A 22,468-nucleotide genomic window follows, 5' to 3' on the forward strand; every position below is an offset into this window, starting at 1 on the left:
TTCCTCTCCCATTGCCACCACATCCACACGCCACCGCATTCCAGAAAGAAAGAAAAGGCCACGAGTTCGTGAGCGCCGAGAGCCCCCGGACGCCGAGCTCCTCGGGATTGGAAGGAGAAGCGGCCCCTCTACCACGGCCATCCCAGTTAATAGCTGCCAACGTACCCGGCTTCTTGGGCTTCGGATTAATGTGGATCTTCCACATAAACGATTTACGGATGAAGTAAAAGCCCTTTAGAGCAGTACTTCCTTTCAAGTTCGTAAGACGCCTCTAAATCTTTCTGGTAGTGAGTGGCCGGCGTGGGGGTGGGGTGGGGACCGGGTGCCGGGCGGGCGGCCCGGGAGGGCGCAGAGAGCGGGGAGTGGAGGGTTAACTGCTTTGCGATCTCACCGAGCTCTTCCGAAATGCCAGTCCACTGTCGCGGCGGCAATGTTTCTGGGTGTCGTGGCCTCATCCCTGCTGGCATTTGTCTGAAATGGAGCTGTCTGTCTAACCTAGGCCTGGACGCGCCCTTCCCGGGTAAGTGGGGGAAGATGGGGGTGGGGTGGGGGCGGAGGGGAGTCCGGGGTGGAGTTAGTCGCCTGCCTATTTTCATATTCATTAGAACTGGGAGGTTGCCCGAGGAGCCCAGCTGAGTTTCAAGATATAAAAGCAACTTCGGGTGCCCCCTTTCCAGCCGGGACGTCTTAAAGGGCTCGGAGACGGGCAGCTCCCCGCGCCGCAGCGCCTGCTTCCCCTTCGCTCCTCTCTGGCCCTGCCTCCTCCCGCCCCCTCGCTCCCTCCCCCAGCGCTCTCCAGCCTCCGAGCTCCAGTAGCTCCGAGACAGCTTTCCAGGATTATGGAGTTTCTGAGCGAGAAGTTTGCCCTCAAGAGCCCACCGAGTAAAAACAGTAACTTTTACATGGGCGCAGGAGGCGCGTTGGAGCACGTTATGGAGACGCTGGACAATGAGTCCTTTTACAGCAAAGCGTCGGCGGGCAAATGCGTGCAGGCCTTCGGGCCCCTGCCCCGCGCCGAGCATCACGTGCGCCTGGAGAGGACCTCGCCCTGTCAGGACGGCAGCGGTGAGTCCCCTGCTCCAGCCGGGGTCGCGGAAGCCCACCCGCGAATCCGGAGTGCGGGGAGTGGTCGGGGCAGGGAGGGAGGGAAGGAAGAAGGAAGGAAAAAAGGAAGGAAGGAAGGAAGGGAGGAAAGAAGGGAGGGAGGGGGAGCGAGAGAGCTGGAGGGCGGAGGAAGGCAGTGGAACGGTGCTTATTTTAGGAAGCGGAGTTTTGGCTGCTGCAGACTTTGCGGGGAGCCAAGGAAGGAACCCGCACCCGGTTGCCTCCGCGCGGTTCTCCTTTCGCTGTCCTCCACGGGTCCTGGAGTCCCTCTATCCAGGACCCCGGCGTAAACTGATAGGGCGCTAAATAGAGCGTAATTGAGTCAAGACAGCGCGCTTCCTCTGCGAGCGCGCCGCGCTGCCCAGGCAGGAGGAGCTGAAATCCATCACAGCTCGTTAGAGGACGTCACTACCGTCACGAATAAGAAAACTTAGGTGAAAAATGTTTTTTGCTTTTCAAGACGCAACGATATTTTTCTTTGTGAAGTTAGAGGGTTACTAGATTAGCTTGTGGGGATCTGTGATTTCTACTTCTTTGGGTTTGCGATACAACAACATACATTTTTGTTAAACGCCAAATCACTTTAAATAGCTTCGGGCAAAGACTCTTCAATATAATCACTCACTCCCGAATTCTGCGTTGTCTATTTTTCTGACTCCACGTAGAAGTCACCTAAGAAGACTTTCGGAATGCTTCTGGATGAAATCTTTAACTTTGGATGGCCAAGTATCTCAAAGTCAAAATGTTATCAAAACAAACCATCTATCTTTTCTATCTTGTAACCCAATACAAACCTATTTTTTTAGATCGCGACAGCTAAAGCAAGTTTACAATTCCAAGAGGACTTTTCCTTATCATTGTATATATTCCACAGTTAAGCTGTAAGGAGCGGGTTGTTTTAAAATAACAAACGAGTTAAGTGTGAAATATTTACAGCAAGCCTGCCGCCCCCTATTCTAATGGTAGTTCAAAATCTGGCAAGGCACCGGCTCGTAGAAGCTCCTTTTCTAAATACCTAGTACGCAATAAGCTTAAAAAACGACCTCGTATATTTTACTTATTTTGTTCAACGTTGCAAGTTACTTTTGACTTGCAAGGTTAAATAAAAAATAAAGGCGCAAACAGTAGAGAAAATCAGTTAAATCTCAGTCATTTATTTAGGAAGACGCAAAAAATTTTTATTTTAATACACTGAAGTTTTGGCTTTCTGGCCGTAATTCACATTGCAATATTTTTATTTTGGAATTTATAGAGGTATACATAAAGTTACTTCTATGGACAGCATTTTAAAAACATGGTTCTGAAATGTCCTCTGTTGACAGCTGGATACGACTCAATCATAACTTTTATTTAAATTGTCGGGATTCCAAAAATAAGAGAAATAGGTGATTTTTGATACTTTATCAAGTTTTTAAAGAATATCATACTATTAGGATGGATTTTAATAGGAAAGTATTAAGATAAATGTAGGCAACAAGCAGTCCGCTAAATTTAGGGAAGTTCCTGTCTTTCTCCTGAGATGCCCTTACCCTCACGCCTGCTTCCCCTCCCCCATCCCTAATTACCGCAGTTCCCCATTTAACTCGGCCCGCGGAGACAAAACCGTATTGTTTGTTAATGTCCAGGCTCTTCTTTCCGTTTAGTTTTACATCACATCCTTTTTTGCCTAAATACTCTTCTGTATTTAAGTTACCTAGGTACTAGAGTTCAATACATTTGTATAATGATTAAAGCAGTTGTAAAAATACATCATGAGAGAATTTTAAAATAGACAAAAACGAAAACAGTATAACAATTCATTGTGTCAGGGCTGACTTAAGAAAAATGCTTCCCGTTGCATTATGTGCCTCCATTACATTTGTGTGTGTGTGTGTGTGTGTGGCACCATATGATACATTTTCGTTTTATATCATACTGCAAGCATGCTCTCAAATCTGGAGGAAATCACTAAAATTAAAGCACCCCTAAACAGAATGCCAGATGACATCCTTTGTAATCTTTTAATAGATGTTTTAATTTCTGTGCTTTACAAGAGGAAAGAGTAAAGCTTTCTGTCTTAAAACATGTTTCATGAGTTAAGCATAAATTTGACAAATTTAGAAAGAATGGCAAATGAGTTTTTAAGCTAAAGAAGTCTACCTAAATCTTACTATTTTCTGTAGGAAACACACACAGAAACTGATGGAAAATTCATTTTTTAACTTAGTAGGTCGCTTTTTGAAATAAAAAATTTAAATGCAGACATGATATACAGTTGAAATATTGGAAATATAGTAGGAAACAATACCATATCTTAAATCTATAGTCCATAGGTTTTGTGTGGAGGAGAAACATAACTTTTGAAATGAGTTTGGATTTTGGTTTACAGATAGTATTTAAAAATGAAATAGATTTTTTGAGCCATGTAAGTAGCTTACTTTTGTCTGCTGTGAATAAATAAGACATATTAAATTTGGCTCACTTAGATTTTTTTAAACTAGAGCGTCTTTTAATTTGACTAATTTGACTATAAATTATGTGCATAAACATTACATTAATCCTGGAAAATAGAACTGTGTGTTTTGACAAATTATATGAGTTCCATGTACACATTTTTAGATGATTCTAAACCTGCCCAAAGTGAATTAATAATGTGATGATCAAATTAATACTGGCGCAATAAATCATAACGGACCGCTTGCCTGATGCTCTAAGTTACTTCAACTTAAGTCCTTCATCCATATGTTTTGCAATCCTGAGAACTGTTGTTTTCCCCCTTTGGGTACAGTGAACTATGGGATCACTAAAGTAGAAGGACAGCCTCTTCACACCGAACTAAATAGAGCTATGGACAACTGTAACAGTCTCCGGATGTCTCCCGTGAAAGGGATGCCAGAGAAGGGAGAACTGGATGAACTTGGGGATAAATGTGACAGCAACGTATCCAGCAGTAAGAAACGGAGACACCGAACCACCTTTACCAGCTTGCAGCTGGAGGAGCTGGAAAAGGTCTTTCAGAAAACCCATTACCCGGATGTATACGTCAGAGAACAGCTTGCTCTGAGGACTGAGCTGACTGAGGCCAGGGTCCAGGTAGGAGCCAAATGAAGGCTTGGGTGTGTGTGTGTTTCGAGGGCGGAGTTGGAAGGGGGATAGTGTTTGACCCATAGTTGTGTTTTACTACAAAGGAAGAAACTGATTATCCTACTGAAGATATAGAACAGTGTAGTATGTAAGTGTAGCATGTAAGTCTACTAAAGTTACTTTTTACTTGCAAAGGATTTGACAGCTCACAAGTATAAAAGAAAAGAACACTTGAATTATTACATAGGCATAAAAACTAATGATTATTTTAAAAGAACAGAATATGAACAAATTTCTGATTTCAAAAAGTGATTTTTAAACGACAAAAAACTAGTCATAGCTATCCAATCTAGTAGTCCATGTATTTTATTTTTCTATTTTATCAGCCGTTGAAGTTCTTTTTGGGTTATATATTGGTAACTTATTTGTATAGTGGTCCATAAGTCTATAATTTTACTGAGGTTGGGGTTATAATAAAACAAGGAAAAATGAAACAGTCTCACAAACTCCCAGTTGTTATGTATACCATAAACTATTTTCACTATACATAATTAAAGAAAGATCATATAGCTCATCTACAATTTTCTAGCCCCAGGAATTGCCAGTACATGCCATTCCATTATAATTTTTAAAATCTAGATAACTTATATGATTTTTGCAGAGGCAATAGGAATAATAATCTTAAAGTAATTTTTAAATATATAAATTCAGTTAAATTATATCTATATGTTGTATTCAAATTATCAAATTGGATGATTCAATATACTAAATTTCTTAATAATTTGAAAAAAATTTTTAAATACTGGGTAAAATTCTACCTCTTAAGTGTATTTTATTTTTACTAGCCTTGATATTCTAAACTATATTTTATTAGTTCCTAAGTAACAATAATTCAGGAGAATAACATTTTTCTTTGTGTGTATTTTTACTACTCCAAATAAAATAATTTGAATTTTGCAATTCCCATAAACCACTAGAATAGAGAAATAAAAAAAAAATTTGTTCTGAGTGGAGTAATAGTATTCCTTCTGAAGTTTGAGCCATTGTAAGGCCCTTATACATCAGTAAAGACAACATCTGGTGGTGCAGGAATACCAAGCAGCAGATTTTTGCTTTAGTTTGTGGAGCCAAATGGTTGCTTTATCTTAGTTCAGGAAGAAAATGTATAGAAAGTCAACACTAAGGAAGAATTTTTGAACTGTCAAGTGTTAACACAAACCCCCCACATGTGTGTTTTTTGGTCTTGTGCTCATATATGTAAATTAGTTATACTTGTAACCATAGAAAAAATGTGTTTACACACACACAGTGATCAGCTGTGCACAAAGCATGTTTTCCCCTTATCATTTCACCAAGTTCTGATTAATTTTTGTCTAAGAACATGCACAGAGAGCCAGCCTGAACCTAATTTACTCAGATGGTTCTCTTTTCTGCTTTTCACATCAGCGTGGTAATTGGCACCCATTTTAAGGAGATTGTCAAGGTCTTTTTCTCAGTAAAAAAGCCCTCATTACTAAATTCCCTCAGTATGCTCCTGCTGTGGAGAGAGCAAGAAAGTGTGTTCTGTTTTGTTTTGTTGTTGATGTTCTCTTAAGCCCTGAATATAGTGGATAATACACACTTCCCAGCAGTGTTCTAAGAAACCATCTGAACAGGTAGCTGTCTTTGCCTTCTTTTAATTGCTGAAAACTCTGCAAAGTGCCATCTTAAATTTGCAATACATACTTATGCACCCAACTGAGTATTAATATGTCTCCATAAGTGTGAAGGTAAAGATATAAAAGATTAGAATTGAATATGAAAAAGAGTAAAAATTTCAAATTTTAATGAAAGGCTTTTTACAATTTGCATTTTTATACTTCATTTCCAGCTTCTTTCCTAAATATTTTATATTCTGAGTATAGTTCTGTAAAGACTAAAGAGCTTCCTGAAAGCTGCTTATGTAAATTATACATATTGAATATTAAATTATACATATTGAATATAATTTTCTGTATAGAGAGCTGTATTAAAGAGAGCTTTAATACCTTAAAATATTAAAATGATGATTCTGGAAAGCTACAAGTGTGAATTAGTTAATATTTAACCCTCTGAGGAAGATAGGTGTTATAATGGATATTTCATCTATGCAATTAATTCGAGAGATTTGGAAGGCAGTTTAGTGACCCTGTAGAGGCCGTACTAACTCACAGGCTTTCTTGACACTTGATTATATCTGCCCTGTTTCTTTTTTAATTTATGTTACCCGTAAGTCTTTTAAATTGGATAAATGATTTTGAAGATTTTATGAGCATTTTCTATAAGAGAAAATAAGTAAGTGGTGTCATTTACATAATAAACAATTTGTATATTTTAAAACCATAGTTCAGCTTCAGATGATACCATTTTACCTGGTCTTTATCATAATCAATATAATATATAATCCTAATGGTTTTTGTTTCTAAATAATCATGATATTTCTGCTGATGCCATATGTTTTAGATATAATCTTTATGTTTACATTTTTCTAAGTTTTTCTAAGTCTGGGTACAACCCAGAAGAGCCAATTGTTTTGACAGACCCAGATATTAATTTGGTTATAGATTGGCTGGGTTAATGTTATATACATAGCCGCAAACTAAAAAGTTATGAATGTTTTCCAGACTTGCAGCATTCTCTGAGAGAGGGATTATTATCTATGATAATTTGGAGATATAAGGAATCTTCACGGTCATATAATCTAATTCTTTTTTATTTTCTGTAAATGAAAAAACAGAGGCTCAGACATATTAAATAAATTTTTGAAAATGTCTTGTCGCTTTGTATTAAATTATATTGCCTCATGGACATGGCACTTGTCAGGGTAAAATAGAAAGTAAAATTTGTGGATCCTTTTCTAATATAAAAAAATTCCCTTTTTTAGTAATTATGTTGACCTGGTTTACCTTTCTAATTTGAAGTCTTTGAACATCATATTTGCATTATCAACTATTCCTTGCCTAAAATTCTACTTTTTAAAAAAATTAGGTTTGGTTTCAAAATCGAAGGGCCAAGTGGAGAAAAAGAGAACGTTATGGCCAAATCCAGCAAGCTAAAAGCCATTTTGCTGCCACCTATGACATATCAGTTTTGCCAAGGACTGACAGCTATCCACAGGTATGGTAAACTGCACAGAACACTGAGAGGCATAGGTATGGTTTGTGTATTCTTAAACGGGCTATTATAAGCTTTATTATATCTAATAGCCAAGAATGAAAATTTTAATCTCCAAAAGAATTTTTCCATGTTTGTTAAATTTTTATTTTACTAAAATATTTATTTATTTATTTTAATTTATTTTTCTAGAGCCATTAATTTAAAAATATTTCAGGGTCTCTTCTTTGGTATACATTGAAACAACTTAAGTAGCATCATTCAGTAGTATGTCTTCTAATTACTCTACTCACTCCCTTTGTTAACTTTTAAAATACATAAAGCATTGCTTGGCATGCTGTCTCTGTGGCTGTTGTTTTATGAACCATACCATAACCTGGTGTCACATGTGGCCTGTGACACCTTCAGTTTCACTGAAAACCATCTTTTTTTCAGTTTTAAGTTCCACTTAAAACTATGTTGTCTTTTCAGCTTTGAATTTGCTCATTGTTTCAAGGAAACATTTAGCCCTTTGTGACATAAAACATATATAGAATTAGTACTGGACATAATTTTTTGAATGTATCATGTTAAGAAAGACTTCTTTTATAATGGGAGCTCATCTCATTTCAAAGAATATTTAGAAATTCTTTTTCCTCTAATTTTTCCTTTTAATTCAGAGAGGGTTTTTTTTTCATACTTTGTAATTCACATAAATAAATTTTGTCTTTCTAATTGGGTATTACTTTTTCCTAATACTGAATTATAATATTCAAAATTGTATTTGATACATGATAAAGGACATGTGTATTATAAGGAACTTTTAAACCATCTGTTATTTCATTCCTTATTGTTTAATGATATGCATTGTAAGAGACTACTTTGAAAACAAATATGTAACATACATGCTGGTAGAATACCTTGATAGTCCAGTAAACAAATCATCTCAGCCCCAAACTTAAGGGTATTCGTTTTCTTTAACTGTAAATTCATACCCTGTGAGCATGAATTCAGTCCTTTAATTTCATGCTATCTTTGTGTTCTTGTGCCTTTCATGATTTTTTTAAAAACCTATTTTGAGAACTTCATTCCTCCAGATAAATCCACCAAATTTATTAATGTAATATTATATGCAAACAAGAGCCTTAGAGATCACCTAGTTCAATTCCTTCATTTTAGAAGTCAGGAAACCAAACCCAGATGAGGTGAAAAAAAAATTGGTTTGTGATCACACAAATGGTTCCTTACAGGGTAGTCTATAAAAGACTGTTACAGCTAAGCCTTGCCACTGCAGTTTGCCAGAAGACCAACATTATGGGTACCTTTTGAATAAATGCCCATACCTACCTTAAGAAGAATCTTGCTTCTTTCACTTTAAAAATTTTATCTTAAAGTAGCTCCTTTATATTTTCTCCTATTTTAAAAGCATGTATATACTCCTGGTTAATTAACATCACAGGACTAATGAAATTTTATTCACCAAATATTTTGAGTGTCCTAGTTGAGTTCTAAACAAAGTGCTGTGAGGATGTTTGTCCTCTAGGCTGTAAGCTCCATGAGATCAGGCACTGCTATTTTCCTAGCTGTTAACATGACTATAGCCCTTACTGTCAGGCACTGTTCTAACTAGGGTACATATATTAACTCATTTAATCCTTACAACAACCTTATGCAGTAGGTGTTATTGATTATTCCCATTTTTCTTATGAGGAAACTGAGGCACAGAGAGGTGAGGTATTTACTCACTTTCATTAGAGGTAGTGAACCCAAATTTGAGCAGAGCCAATCTAGCTCTCAAGGGCAAGATCCTAACTCCCACAATAGACTGTCTCTCCCAGTGAATATGTTTGAATGATTGAATGATTAACTAATACCAAAGGAGCATAAGGCTTAAGTAGCATTATTCAAATTGCAGTTTAGTTCAGGGGAGCAAAGAATGTTCTCACAATCAGTGAAATAACAATTTAAAAAATAACGGAGATGGCATATACTGCATATAATTTTGAACTACTTGACTGTTGGTGACTTTAGAAATAATAAAGTCACAAATTATGAACTATTTTCAGATGGACTTTACACAGTCTTACTGATATGTCCCACAACACATGACTGTGATGTATCTTTTTTTCACCTTATTATTTCAATATTCCTTCCTTCCCGTTACCATTTCTATTTTGCCACTTTTCTGCTCCTTCCTTTTGGTTGCCTTATCTCTAACCCCCACTTTCTTCTTTAGTATATCATAAAACATGTAGAATAGTGCCTGGACCAATTAAGCTCTATACAAAAGCTTAATATAACTAGTCACCCTTTCTTCCTAAAATTATCTTGCTACTATGTTCTTGTGCCTCATAGCTTGTGACATTAACGATTAGCAGAATGAGGTCACCTAGTAGCTCAGGCAGGAAAGGAAATGGTAAAATCAAATCATACATTTGATAGTCTTTTTCACGCCAACAAAGGATAAATTAAAAAAAAATTCCCCTCACAGATAACAGAATTTTGCACTAATGCTTCTTGTGGCTTCTCCATAACTTATATACATTGGTTACACCACCTCATAATTTAAGTATGGGAATGCAGAGATCATATGTTGAAGTTATTTTGACAGTGCAATTCATTAACAATGATAAAAATCAAAACTGGTGAATCCACACTACTTTTCTGTATTGGTAAGTCATTTAATGTTTGGTTACCAAAAATTCTGAAATCAAGCATCTACCACTCCCCACTGTAGGTATTGGATAAAGTCAGGGGAAAATTCCATTTTAACTTAAAAATACATGGTTGACATTTTTTAATTTGTTTGAAAAAAAATAATTATGCAAAAATCATGTCTCTCAAGACTCAGCCTAAGGAAACTTTTTTTTTTTTATCATGTGGCTTAAAAATAGAAGTTTATAATGGGAAAAATAGGAACTGAAATAGAGCCTAACCAACTCAATGCAGTAAGACACTGAATTTGGTTACTGTTACTAATTACAGAAAAAAAATTATTAATTACAAAATGTTGGAACTAGAAAATGTTGGCGGCAGGACAGAAATAAAGAATTAGCAATTTGGCAGGGAAACAAAAGCATACACAGAAATACATCAAAACCAGAAATGGTTTACAAAATGATCTCCTTAAGCCTGCTCATAATAATAAGCCTGTGTATCATAATCTTACCTAGTATAAAGGTATCTGTATATAACATATAATGTTTATTTGTGAATAGTAATTAATATTTTCTAAAATGTTCTAAATACTTTGTTTCCACTGGTCTTCATTACACTATAGTAACAACAGCTGTAACAGTAAAAATAGTAACTACCAGTTGAGGGCTTATTTTAAGCCAGGCTTCCTTCTTATAGCCATTAACTCATTGAATTTGAGCCCAAGTTTCTTGAGTTCAGGAGTCCCAGGCTTTTTATGCAACATTATGTTGGATTCTCCCTAATCCAACACGAAGTGTTGAAATAGTTCAATTTTGACCCTAAAGCATCGCATTACTTTGGTAAGGAAAAATGCTTTCATTTTTAAAATTTGTAAAATAATAATATAAAACATTTAAAAAATGTAGATACTTCTTAGACTGTTTAAGATATTCTTTTTCTTAAACTTACTCATATGTGATAGCAAACAAACAAATAAGAAAGTGAGTGCTGTGATGTCAGTAGTAATATACTCTAAAGGTAGTATATTTTGATGTAGTGAAAAGCTGTTATTTTTTAAAGCTCTATTTTGGGTCACAATATCATTTGCCATTTGTCAACACTGTATAGCTAAATTAAATTACTTGATATTCTCCAACACATGATATTTTAGAAAAGAGTCTCCTTGCTTGTGCTAAGTCTGTTTCCCTCTATCTTGAATTCCCTTCCCTTCACCTAAACCATATTTCTTCCATGAAGCCTCCTCTCAATTTTCCCTCAATCCGCGCATCACTTTCTCATTGACGTTGTGGTGGATTGTGTAAAATGTCTCCCACACATTTAGGATGTAAAGTATTTAAAAGATGATTCAGTTCTTATTCACGTTTGTATCACCACAGTATTAAGCAAATTATGTATACACTGAATAGATGTGAAAAAAAGTACTGGTTCACTTCACTATTCAGGAGTACATTATAAAACAAAAACTAGTCTATTTTTTAATAAAACAGATGGTTTCTGAATCTCTGATATTAACCAGCTCTGTGGTCTTAAGCAATTAACTTTTCCTCTTTGAAAAGAATAGCCTAGAAAGATTTTGTAGACCCCTTTCAGCTTAATTTGTTTTTCTTGCAGAGTTATTTGCATTTTATCAAACAAATATATGCCAGGTATTGTTTTAGGCACAGAGGTTATACAAATGATCCAGACAAAATCTCCTGCTTTGTGGACAGATTACAAACTAGATATTACAAATTCTGCAGACACTTCTTGATGCAAACTAGACCCAGCAAACCAAACCAATTAGAGAACTACATAATTTTGTCCTTGAGTTTAAGACGCAAGCACGTATCTATCAACATTAGATTCTAACTTGTTTCTAATTTAACAAAACCAAAGCATTTTTAAAATAATTAATTTTAGTGAATAAAATATTTTCTGTTAAGTTATAAACATTTTCTAGGAGATTATAGCAGCCTTCATTCTTAAAAGAATAGCTAATTTCATGCCAGTAGATTTAGTTTGGATTAAAAGTACATTAACTTTATCATTTACTAGCTGAGTAACTTTGGGTAAGTCTCTGGACCTCCTTGATCTTCAGAGTCTTTATTTGTAAGATCGAGGTATTGTTGGTGCTAGAGTTGGTGGTCTTAGTAGTGTAGATGATGATGATGATGATACTTTTTCTGTTATGGAGAGGATTAAAGTGATTTCTAAACAGTCTGTGCAGCTAAATTCTGGGATTTGGGATGGGCCATGGATTAATGTATGACTGTGGGCTGCACAATTAGGGAGTTGTGGATTCAGATCCTGGCCCTGCCACTTAACAGATTTTTAGACCTTTGGCAAATAAATTAACCTCTAGGAACGTTTCTCTTCATTTATAAAATGGTGATACAATTTCATATGTTATTCGTGAGGATTAAACAGAATAGTTTATGCAGAGTTCTTAGGATATTGCCTAGTACATAATGAGTGCTCAATAGTCATGTTTCTATGATAGCCATTAGTCATTGTCAATTTTTTTCTGCAGTAGAGAGGTAGCTAAGTGGTTTGAATTTTCCCTTATGTTGTAACATTTAAGCTCATCCAATCTGTAAGTATATTTACTATTTGGGGATCTAGAGAAAGATCAAATTCAGTTAAATACACTTTCTTCTTTAAATTAGGATGAACAAATACGGTAGCTTTAGGAAAATTTGAGTATATTCTTAATCCACCAAAATTATTTTCTCATGAAGAAAATATTTTCATCAAAAATTTTGAAAAAAGGGTTGAAGGTTTTTCCCACCAAAATTTTCAATGAGGTTTTACTTAGTATATATTGAGAATCATAATTAAATCTATATATTCCAAATGCACTAAAGGACCCCTGCAGTATTTTTGCTTTCTGTTGTTTAATTGATGACTTTATAAATATATGCCACTTGGAGTTTGAACATACCAAGAATTGGATTCAAGTTATAGATAATTTGTAGTAACTGGAGCAATTTTTAAAAAAAGATGAAAGCTGTATAATATTTCTAGTTTAACAAATCTATTTCAAACATTGTTATTATACAGCTTTTAAAAGGAAATGTTAACGTTTCTATAATATAGTGATTTGAAGATATTGTTCACCCTACTTTCTTCTCTCACAAGTATCTGTCCTAATCTTAAAGTTTACCTTTGCTTAAGCTAAATAAGGAATATGAAACTTGTTTCCTTTACCACCGTGGTTTAGTGATTTAAAGGTATCTGGAGCAGGTTTTTTTGTGTTTTTTTTTCTGGAGCAGTTTTTACCTTTAGAAAAAGTATCACATTTTTATCACTATTATTTCTATTTTTTCACAGATATTTGAAGTAAACAAAAATCCCAAGATCTTTAAAAAATGTTAATAATATAGCTATACTTGATGCATTGTGTAATGAACAGTCTCATAGCTGTCAAACAACCAATAAGATGGTCATATATTGTGATACAATAAAACTTCCCTCATGATGAATGGAGGGACAAAAATGTTAACAGCATCAGGTCAGCAGGTCATAGTGATATTGTACAATTTCTCACTTTCTCACTGATTATAAGCACAAATATTTAATATTATAGAAGGACATAATTTATTCAAATTAATATAATTTTTACAATGGATAAAGTTGCTAATTTAATTAAATATATGCATATATATTTAATATAAACACATATAAAGACTATTTCACATATATGTGTATGTTAAAACTAAGTTATGTGTAGTAGGAGGTGTATTTTGTTAGTATCAGGTAAAGGTGCAGCTTGACACAGACAGTGAATAATTCTTTTATTTTGCTGAAAGTACAGATACTTTAAAGAGGTAAAGAATATCCTCCAAAAGAAGTAAAGTGCATTCATGTTGTTGACTATGAAAATAGATTTATTTTTTTTAATGTAATATTCAGATTTAATGTGATTTAAAGACTTTACATAGCCGTAATAACTTAGCTGTTTTTTTTTTTTTTTGCTTTTAATAAGTGACCACTGTTAAAGCATTGTATTTAACTGAATTGGTCATACATATTTTATATTTTAAGAGGAAAGAGTAAATCAGTAAATTAAGTAGGTTACCGAAATAAGTAATAAATGTGAAAATAAATTATTGAGAAGTGCCAATGTTGCACATACATATTAAAAACTACCTTATAGGAGAATAGAGAAGAACCAGGGGGGAAATTAAGCATCAAAGTCTGAGAAGTCTATGAGAACAGACTTGTGGATTAAAACCTACAGTTCAAACCATTATTGTTAGTGTGAAGCTCAGGATATATTTTAATCCAGAATTTTATGTGTGCCATATTTATTAAGTCACATGTGTCTGTGGGTTTTCTTTTTTATTCTAAATTATGGAGCATTAAATAGAAAAAAAATTTTGTGCAAACGCACAGTTGAATTAAAAATCACAAAAATAAAATTCAAATTATAGTTACCACGAATACAAGATGAATATAATTGATAACTTTACTCGGGATTTTAAGAATAAATTCAAAGCTCGTACATGACACCATGTGGGACTCTCTAAGATTAAACATATACTGTGTAAATACTTCAAGTGTTTGCATATTTGATTTACATTTTAAGTTAATAATTCACAAAGAAAACTTAATTTATATTATAATTTTTGTTTCTGATAATTGTAAATTTTTTAATAGATGAATTGTCATTAAAAATGAATCAGCAATAGTTACCATGCATGCATTAAAATACATGAAAAATAAGGTGACAAATAATTGGAAAATACTTCATATGATAATTGTTGCTGGATAATTATTAAAAAAATAGCAAATGCTAAGTGCTATGATTTTATTCTCTCCTTAAGTGAGTTGATTTGAAAAGGTTCATTTTAAGGCATGTAGGGTGAGATTTCCTATGAATCTTTTTTTAAAAATGATCACAATTAATACAGAATTTGAGAACACATTCAACACTAAAGGAAATGAGAAATGTTCTTAATGCTTCCTCTGTCTTTGACTTGGAGCATATTTCAAATATTATTTGAATAATACAAAATTTAAACACTTTTATATGGTATCATTCTTAAAATTTTCAGACATTAACATTTCTTATGAGACTTAGTGCTTTTAATTTTTGCACTAATGAGATATATACTTTTATTTTTTCTGTATAGCAATTTTCTCAGTTCATTACTCTCATATGACTATTATATCTAACAGAAAAAGCACTCGTTCTTGTTTCAAATCCCTGTATACATTTCTAAGATGAAATTTTATTTAAGAACTCAAAGTAGCAATGAATACTTAACATGTGGTCCTTTTCTGATGAATAAATAATTTCTAATCCCTTCAACTTAATAGTACTATGTGTTGAAAATATATATTTTTGGAATTTTTGAAATGTAAATTGATTCCCCCCAAATCTTAGTATTTGTATATTATCTTAAATTTTTTTCGTTACAATTCCACCTAATAAGAGGGCACTGATGAAAACATACCCTCATTTCTATCTCAGGTAATACCTAAACTTGCTCAGATTGATCTTTTCACTGCGTAATTAATTCAAGTTGGGATTTTTTTTTTTCCAGATGCACAAAGTCTCAGTGTGTGTTATTCACTGGTAGCAAATTCACTATTTAGAAAAACACTTATACCCCTTCTCCCTGCCAGCAGCTTACTGATGTAGTTACTAGAAAAGTTAATGGGACCCTAAGTTTAGACAACAGCTAAAAATATCTGCAAGTTACTAAGCATATGATTCTTATTAATATTTTATCCCTCTAAATTTTAAAGGAACAGATATGCTAATAAAGAATGTAATGGTCTCTTAAAAAATTGAACTGCTTTTGTAAACAGTGATGTTTTCATTTTTAAAGAGACCATATAAAAAATCAGGTAAATTAAATTATATAGTGATAATGTGATAATAAATCTATATAGTAAGTATTGAATAATATTCAGAGTAGTCAATAAATGTAAACATTCTGTCAAACAGGATAAACCAAAGTCAACTTTCGGATTTTAATGCAAAGTAGCTATTGCTATAACATCATCACAAATACCTCTTTGTGAATCCCTGATCTCTGTCTTTTTAAAGCAACCTTTTAACTCCCGCAGGGAAGTGTTGGGGCTGTGATGTGAGGGTAGTGTGAGGATAGAATAATATGTGTATCATGGTGTGTGTGTGTGTCTATGTATGTGTGTACGTATAGATGTTGGTGGCTGGTAGAAGCAGTGTATATGTAGAGGAGTAAGGTTAAATAAACTTGTTTTAGTAGAAAAATATTTAGTTGGTTTTAGAGATGCTCTAAAATTAAGAAAGTTATTACTCATATATTCTCACATCTTTCAGTATTTCTATTAAATCCAGATTAAATTCCATTGGCTAGTGTCTCAATAAATACTACTAACAGTAGGATATAGAGTATATAAATCAGGAAACTATTTGCTTTTTTTTTACACATCATGCTACTTTACAACTAAGGGAAAGACTAATAAACTTACATTAAAAGGTTTTTTAAAAGTATGAAAAATTCCCCACTACAATAAAATCAGCAATATATTAGAAATATACACCAGATTTAGCATACTAAAATTTTCTTTACAGTTTTGGTTATGTAAAGAATATGTCTGTATCAAGTTTCCATGGTGAAGGTAAATGAGATTTATAATTTCCTATCCATGATTTACCCTATTCAATTCATGACATATATAAATCCACAGTGAAGAACTCTTAATATATATGTGTATACTTATATATCACCGCTCTCCTTCCTAGCCATTGCTTTTAATTCCTTGAAAGGAAAGTGAATGTTAAATGAATTTGATTTCAGTTTGGAAAGAGACGAAAAAATCAACTTTCCTCCAAAATTTACAGTTATGGAATAATTAAGTTTTTACTTGATTAGAAAAACATTAAGGGGCAAACGTTCAAAGTGGAGAGTTCTAAGTCAGCTGAACTTCCATTCATGCTAATGGGAGGTAGTTGGCTAAGTTCCCTGGACAGTGCTTTGAACACACCATCAGAACTTTAAAAAATGCTGTGAACCGCATTAAAACATGGAATATTTTTAGATTATCCACTACTTTTAAACACAACAAAGAAGAAAAATGTAAAGGCAAGCAGTCTTTTTTTCTCGTTTTTCTTTTTTTTTTTTTAAGCACACATGAAAAAGGACGTGGGCATTATTCAGTAATGCTGTTCCTGGTTGTAAAGCCCTTGAATATTATAGTTAGAAGCCTACAAAAAAATTATTTGGTGTCAGTGAACTAGTCTAAAACTAGTCTAGAAAATAGAAAAGTAGTGATCTTATTTAGAAAAAAGTACATTCTTTCATTCCAAAATTTAACAGCAAATACAGTATTTTTAATAAGTCAGAGAGTAAGATTTTTGTATGACTTCTCTGTTGACAAATATATACGCAGTTTTAGACAATATGTGTCGATTCTAGCACATCGTTTTAAAATGATCACTTACAAGAATAGGATTGGTGGAGGGATGGAAGAGACATAGAATGAGCCCACTTGGACAGCAGTAGATTTATTAAACCACAAGCTCAAACGACTTTGTTGTTTAATCAAATATCGCCTTCAAATATTAACAGAAGTAGATGATCTAGAACAAAAATGATACCTGCTGGGTTATCCCTACGGTGATCAGACGACATCTAGGTTATATTCTGTTGTCAGTGCTGGATGTTAATAAGGGTGAAGGGTGTTGACAACCTCTAGCATATCCAGAGGAATGTGACTGGAATGATACCGTCTGGAAACCATGTCTTATGAGGAATCCTTAAAGGAAGGAGGCTTGTGATTGTATAATAATCGCCTGATGATATTTGAAGGTTTTCCCATGTAAGAAGGATGCTACTTACTCTGTATCATTTTAAGGGACAGACATAGAAGAGATAGATAGAGAAAGATAACACTCACTTTTTTACAGAGCTCTCCAAAAGGGAATGGAATGTTTTTTTAAACAGGGTGAGCTTCTTATCACAGGAATTGAACATAATTGAAAATGTACAAGGGTGTTTTGCATTTGGAAAGAAGCTGGACTTCAATAGCGTTTCCTGATCCTAGGTGATCTTAAGAATTGCTTGTGTGTATTATTGCCATTATTTTAGTACAAATTCCCTCAGCCACACCCCCTGCTTAATGAATCAGAATCTCCAGGAAGATGCATCTGTGGTGGATCATAAGTGTTTAACAGAAAAAAAAAAAACCAAAAAACTGCCTAGGGAAATATAGTCAACAGGGTCTAGCTTTGTAATTTTCATGATTTCTGTTAAGATTGTGTAGTATGGTGATTCTAGCATTCAAATCATGAAAAACAATTTAGATATGTTAGCATAAATTGTCCATAAAGCTTTGATTACATCTGCAAGATGGATCAGTCCAAATTTCATATTCTTAGAGATTTTTCTATTATTTAATAAATGTGTATAAAGGGTTTTTCATATACTGTGTCAGGCCTGGGGATGAGAAAACAGTCGTGAGCAATCATTGGGAATTTTGCTTTCAGAAAGTGGAGTCTATGAACAACCAAAAACTTAGGGATATTAATAAGTAAATAACAATTTCAACTCATAAGACTAGTTTTTATGTCATTGTAGCATTTATTAAGATTTCTTGGGTTCAGATTTGACCTCTGCCATTGGAGTTATGCCATCTTGGGTGAGATTCTTAAACTCTTTGTTCTATAGTTTTACCTTTTACGAAACGGGGATAGTAAAAGCACATACCTTTTCCGATGTCAAAACGATTAGAAATCTTCATCATGCTTTTAACATAATGCTTGACACATGGTAATTAATTGATAACTGTTAGCTATCATGAGCATGATCTTGCTCGTCATCATCAGATGTTTTAAACATCCAGAGAGAATGCTTCAGAGGAAGCAAAACCTCAGTTCACTGGGGATATTATTTTTTATGATTTGCATCTAACTTTAATATAGAAACCAACTAGATCCCCAAAGTCTAATGAAAACATGCCAGAAATTTGAAAATCAAAGAAAGGCTGGGAAGAGAGGGGTGATAGAGATCATGGAAACAGGGCATAGCAGTAAAAACATGTGACAGCATCACTACCCATGAGAATATTTGGGTATCCCCTCAAGTCCAACTAAAGTATTGCTGTTTGTAAATTGCTTTATTCATCTGTTCTGTTCAGAAGACATTTCTATATGTTGTATTTCATGAAAAGTAACACATTTAACTTGCTTGATCATGTTCAGGTAAGAAGTTTTGATCAAAATAACAATATTTGCTCATGTCATGGAAAGTGGAGAATTTCTTTTCATTTTATACATAGATTACTGTTAATTCTTTCAGGGGAAAAGTATTTTAAATTTAAATTCATAGATTTTCTTCCTTGCTTTTACTCTCCTTATTTTTTCTTTTTGACTGAGTTGTTAAATATATTTCTATGCATTTGGAATACAAGTAGATGATTTTAATAATAAATTCTAGCAACACTGTGTGTAAGTTGAGGGATCCTTTAACAAACATAAAATGTAAATAATCTTTCTCCACCACTATCTTGCCTTGCATTTATTTTTTCAAAAGTAAGCAAGCAAGTTCACTTTCATTTCCTGAAAGCCCTTTTGTCAGGCATATGACTGTGGTTTTTGCAGTGTAGCACAATGTTTGATTGAATGTCAGAGGAAAATCACCCAGATCAAGTTAGAAGAGCTAGTTTGACAGACTAATGACATTAACAGCCCCTCCTGTTGGTTTGAGATACATAACTCAGCAGTCACTGGCACCAATCATCATATTTTGGCTAAAGTGGGATACATATGCTAGAATGAGCCAAAATTAAAACAGCATAGCCCATGACGATTTAAGGATTGATAATGTATGCAAATCGTTATGGACAGCTAGCTAGATAGCTAGATAGATGTTTATAGGTATCTCTCACAGATTTGACATATTTAAAGCAGCTTAGAAAATATTTATATAAAGAACTATTTTAAAAACAATACTAAAATGAGCATCTTGCCAACCATTGAAGCACCACCTAAGGGATAATATTTGTTGTTCAGTTTAAAACTGGTTGTGGTCCTTTCTGAGTGACAGAGTAACATCTCTACAGTGTAATCTAGAAGATTCATCAACATATTTTTGGCTATTAATTGAAAATAAGTTGTCTTAAAAAGTATGGCTTCAGCTTGGGTGTTGTAAGACTATACCGGAGGCTATATGTAGCAGACTGAAATTTCTATGTAAAAATAAATATGAGAAAACAGTTCTTGTATATGTGTTGAAATAATTGATGATTCCATTCTAATTATGATTTTAAAAAAGAAAATAAAGTCAGATGGGATAAACATATATATTGTTGTTGTGTTCTAGTATAAATCTATTGTAATAATACTGTAAAGGCATATAATCTTTAAATTTCATTTTCTAAGGCTGCATGTCTCTGCCATGCTATACCAAGCAACATTTTCCTTTTTTCCCAGCTCCTGCCATTTATCAGGATTTTCTCTGTGCTTCTCAGTCATGCATGTGATCACTTTTGTTTTTTTGCCCTTGTTTAAATAGCTAGTCTAAGATACCTCCTATTTAAAATTCATAGTGTACAAATTCTACTTAATGTTTCTTTTACATGCTAGTAACTTTAGAGAAATTTGTATTTGCTGATAATATTGCACTGAAATGTTTCCTGTAGAGATTTAATGAGATGAGATGTGAATTTCTTGGGTACAAATGATAACCCAGTTTTCAATCTTATATAAGATGTTATCTAGTACTTTATTGTCTATAGTCATATGATATTTTTGCTAATACTTGCATATTTTTCTCAATTGTGCTTTCGTTATTGGGTAATAGTCAAGTTTTAGAATTCTAAATCTGTTCTACATGTCATACTTCTGCTGCAACCTCACTATATCATATATAAATCATAGAATAAATGTTTAAAATATGTGTATAATTGTCCTTTTCACAGAGCTATGTATTCAAGACTATAGGATACGAAAAACAATGAAACAGTGAACGTTTTCCAAAATGAGTTTGATCAAAAATATCTTTAAAGAACAAACAGCCTCATATCAGCATTGTTTTCCAGCACAAACTGCCACACCGAGTCCAGATGTGGAATTTAAAAAAACAAATGCAATTGTGTAATTTTGTTTAGAAAGATGAAAACTATATTTAAACTTAAAACCATATTTTTAACCACTTTTCTAAGCACATGAATTGGTCAGGAATCATGACTAAATCTTCCAGATTTCATTTTTAAAATCATGACTATAAAAAGAATACTCGAGATTGACATGTTTTGAGAGTATTTTATGTGGTAAAATATGTGGGTTTTGGTGATCCATTCCAGTATAACAAACTAGAAGAATCTTTCAAATAATTATTTTTCAGTAATTGCTTGATGTACTCAGAATGAAATTACAGACCACCCAATAGGAGCAAACAATGAACAACTAACAAAACTTCGTAAATACAGTTTCACAAAAGTAAGGGAACAAAAGTGAGAACGCATAAATGTAATATTTGTTGTTTTATATATTCCAGATTCAGAACAATTTGTGGGCAGGAAATGCAAGTGGTGGTTCTGTGGTCACTTCATGCATGTTACCACGTGACACTTCCTCCTGTATGACACCTTACTCTCACTCGCCTCGGACAGATTCCAGTTACACAGGGTTTTCAAACCACCAGAACCAGTTCAGCCACGTGCCCCTCAACAATTTTTTCACTGACTCTCTTCTTACCGGGGCCACCAATGGACATGCATTTGAAACAAAGCCAGAGTTTGAAAGGAGGTCCTCCAGTATCGCAGTTCTTCGAATGAAAGCCAAGGAGCACACTGCCAATATTTCATGGGCCATGTAACATACAGTACTCTTTTCTTTTTCTCTTAATGGCAAAGTAAAACATTCTTATTTCTCATATTTAAAGGATACCACAATAAGCTGCTGTGTGTGGAATGGCTAAAGGTCAAGATATACAGTGAGACCAGCTTAAATGAATAGTTGTTATTATTTAACATTAAAATCTAAGAATGAACCCCTGAAAAGACTAAATAGGTTTACCATGCACCCGTCTCCACAAACTCTGTTTTAGTAGTAAGATTTTGTTTCTATTGTACGAGTCAATGAAATATGATCATGCAGCTTCTGAAAAGAATAAATGTATTAAACAAATTCCTCTGTTATAGATTGATTTATATTAGTTCTGTATAACAAGAAATCCCTTGTAAAATAATACCTGAAAAAGGAGGAAATGCACTGGGGAAAATGTCAAGATACCAAAGCTGTCAGGTAAATATTGAAGCAGGGTGTTTGGGGGAGTTAACTGCCGTTTCTCCCTCTCTGGCTCCAAGACACAATGGGCATATCCTCTGTTGCTGAGAATTTATCTACAGGCCTTGAAGATTTTTTTACCTCTACATGTTTTGGTGAATTTCCACTCCGTGAAAAAAGGACTCTTCGGAAATGACCAGCATTTGCATGAAATATTCGGGCATCGTTTCCTGAAACCATGTGGCTAAAGGTGATAACTGAAATATCCTGGTGTGATTTAAAATACAGTCACAAGAACAGTTTGTATAAATGCCATCTTTTTAATGAAAA

At 34.1% G+C, this 22,468-nt stretch overlaps 1 protein-coding gene across 1 annotated transcript; it reads left to right on the forward strand.

Annotated features, from left to right (window-relative positions):
• Positions 1-618: 618 nt before the first annotated feature.
• ALX1 (ALX homeobox 1) lies at positions 619-22,038 on the forward strand. Its single transcript, XM_007113380.2, has 4 exons — positions 619-1,065; positions 3,872-4,176; positions 7,174-7,302; positions 21,408-22,038. The coding sequence occupies exons 1-4, from the start codon at positions 840-842 to the stop codon at positions 21,726-21,728; spliced, it is 981 nt and encodes a 326-aa protein (XP_007113442.1). The 5' UTR covers positions 619-839; the 3' UTR covers positions 21,729-22,038.
• Positions 22,039-22,468: the final 430 nt, after the last annotated feature.

Source organism: Physeter macrocephalus, chromosome 6, assembly GCF_002837175.3.
Source record: "Physeter macrocephalus isolate SW-GA chromosome 6, ASM283717v5, whole genome shotgun sequence".
Classification (NCBI taxonomy): Eukaryota; Metazoa; Chordata; class Mammalia; order Artiodactyla; family Physeteridae; genus Physeter; species Physeter macrocephalus.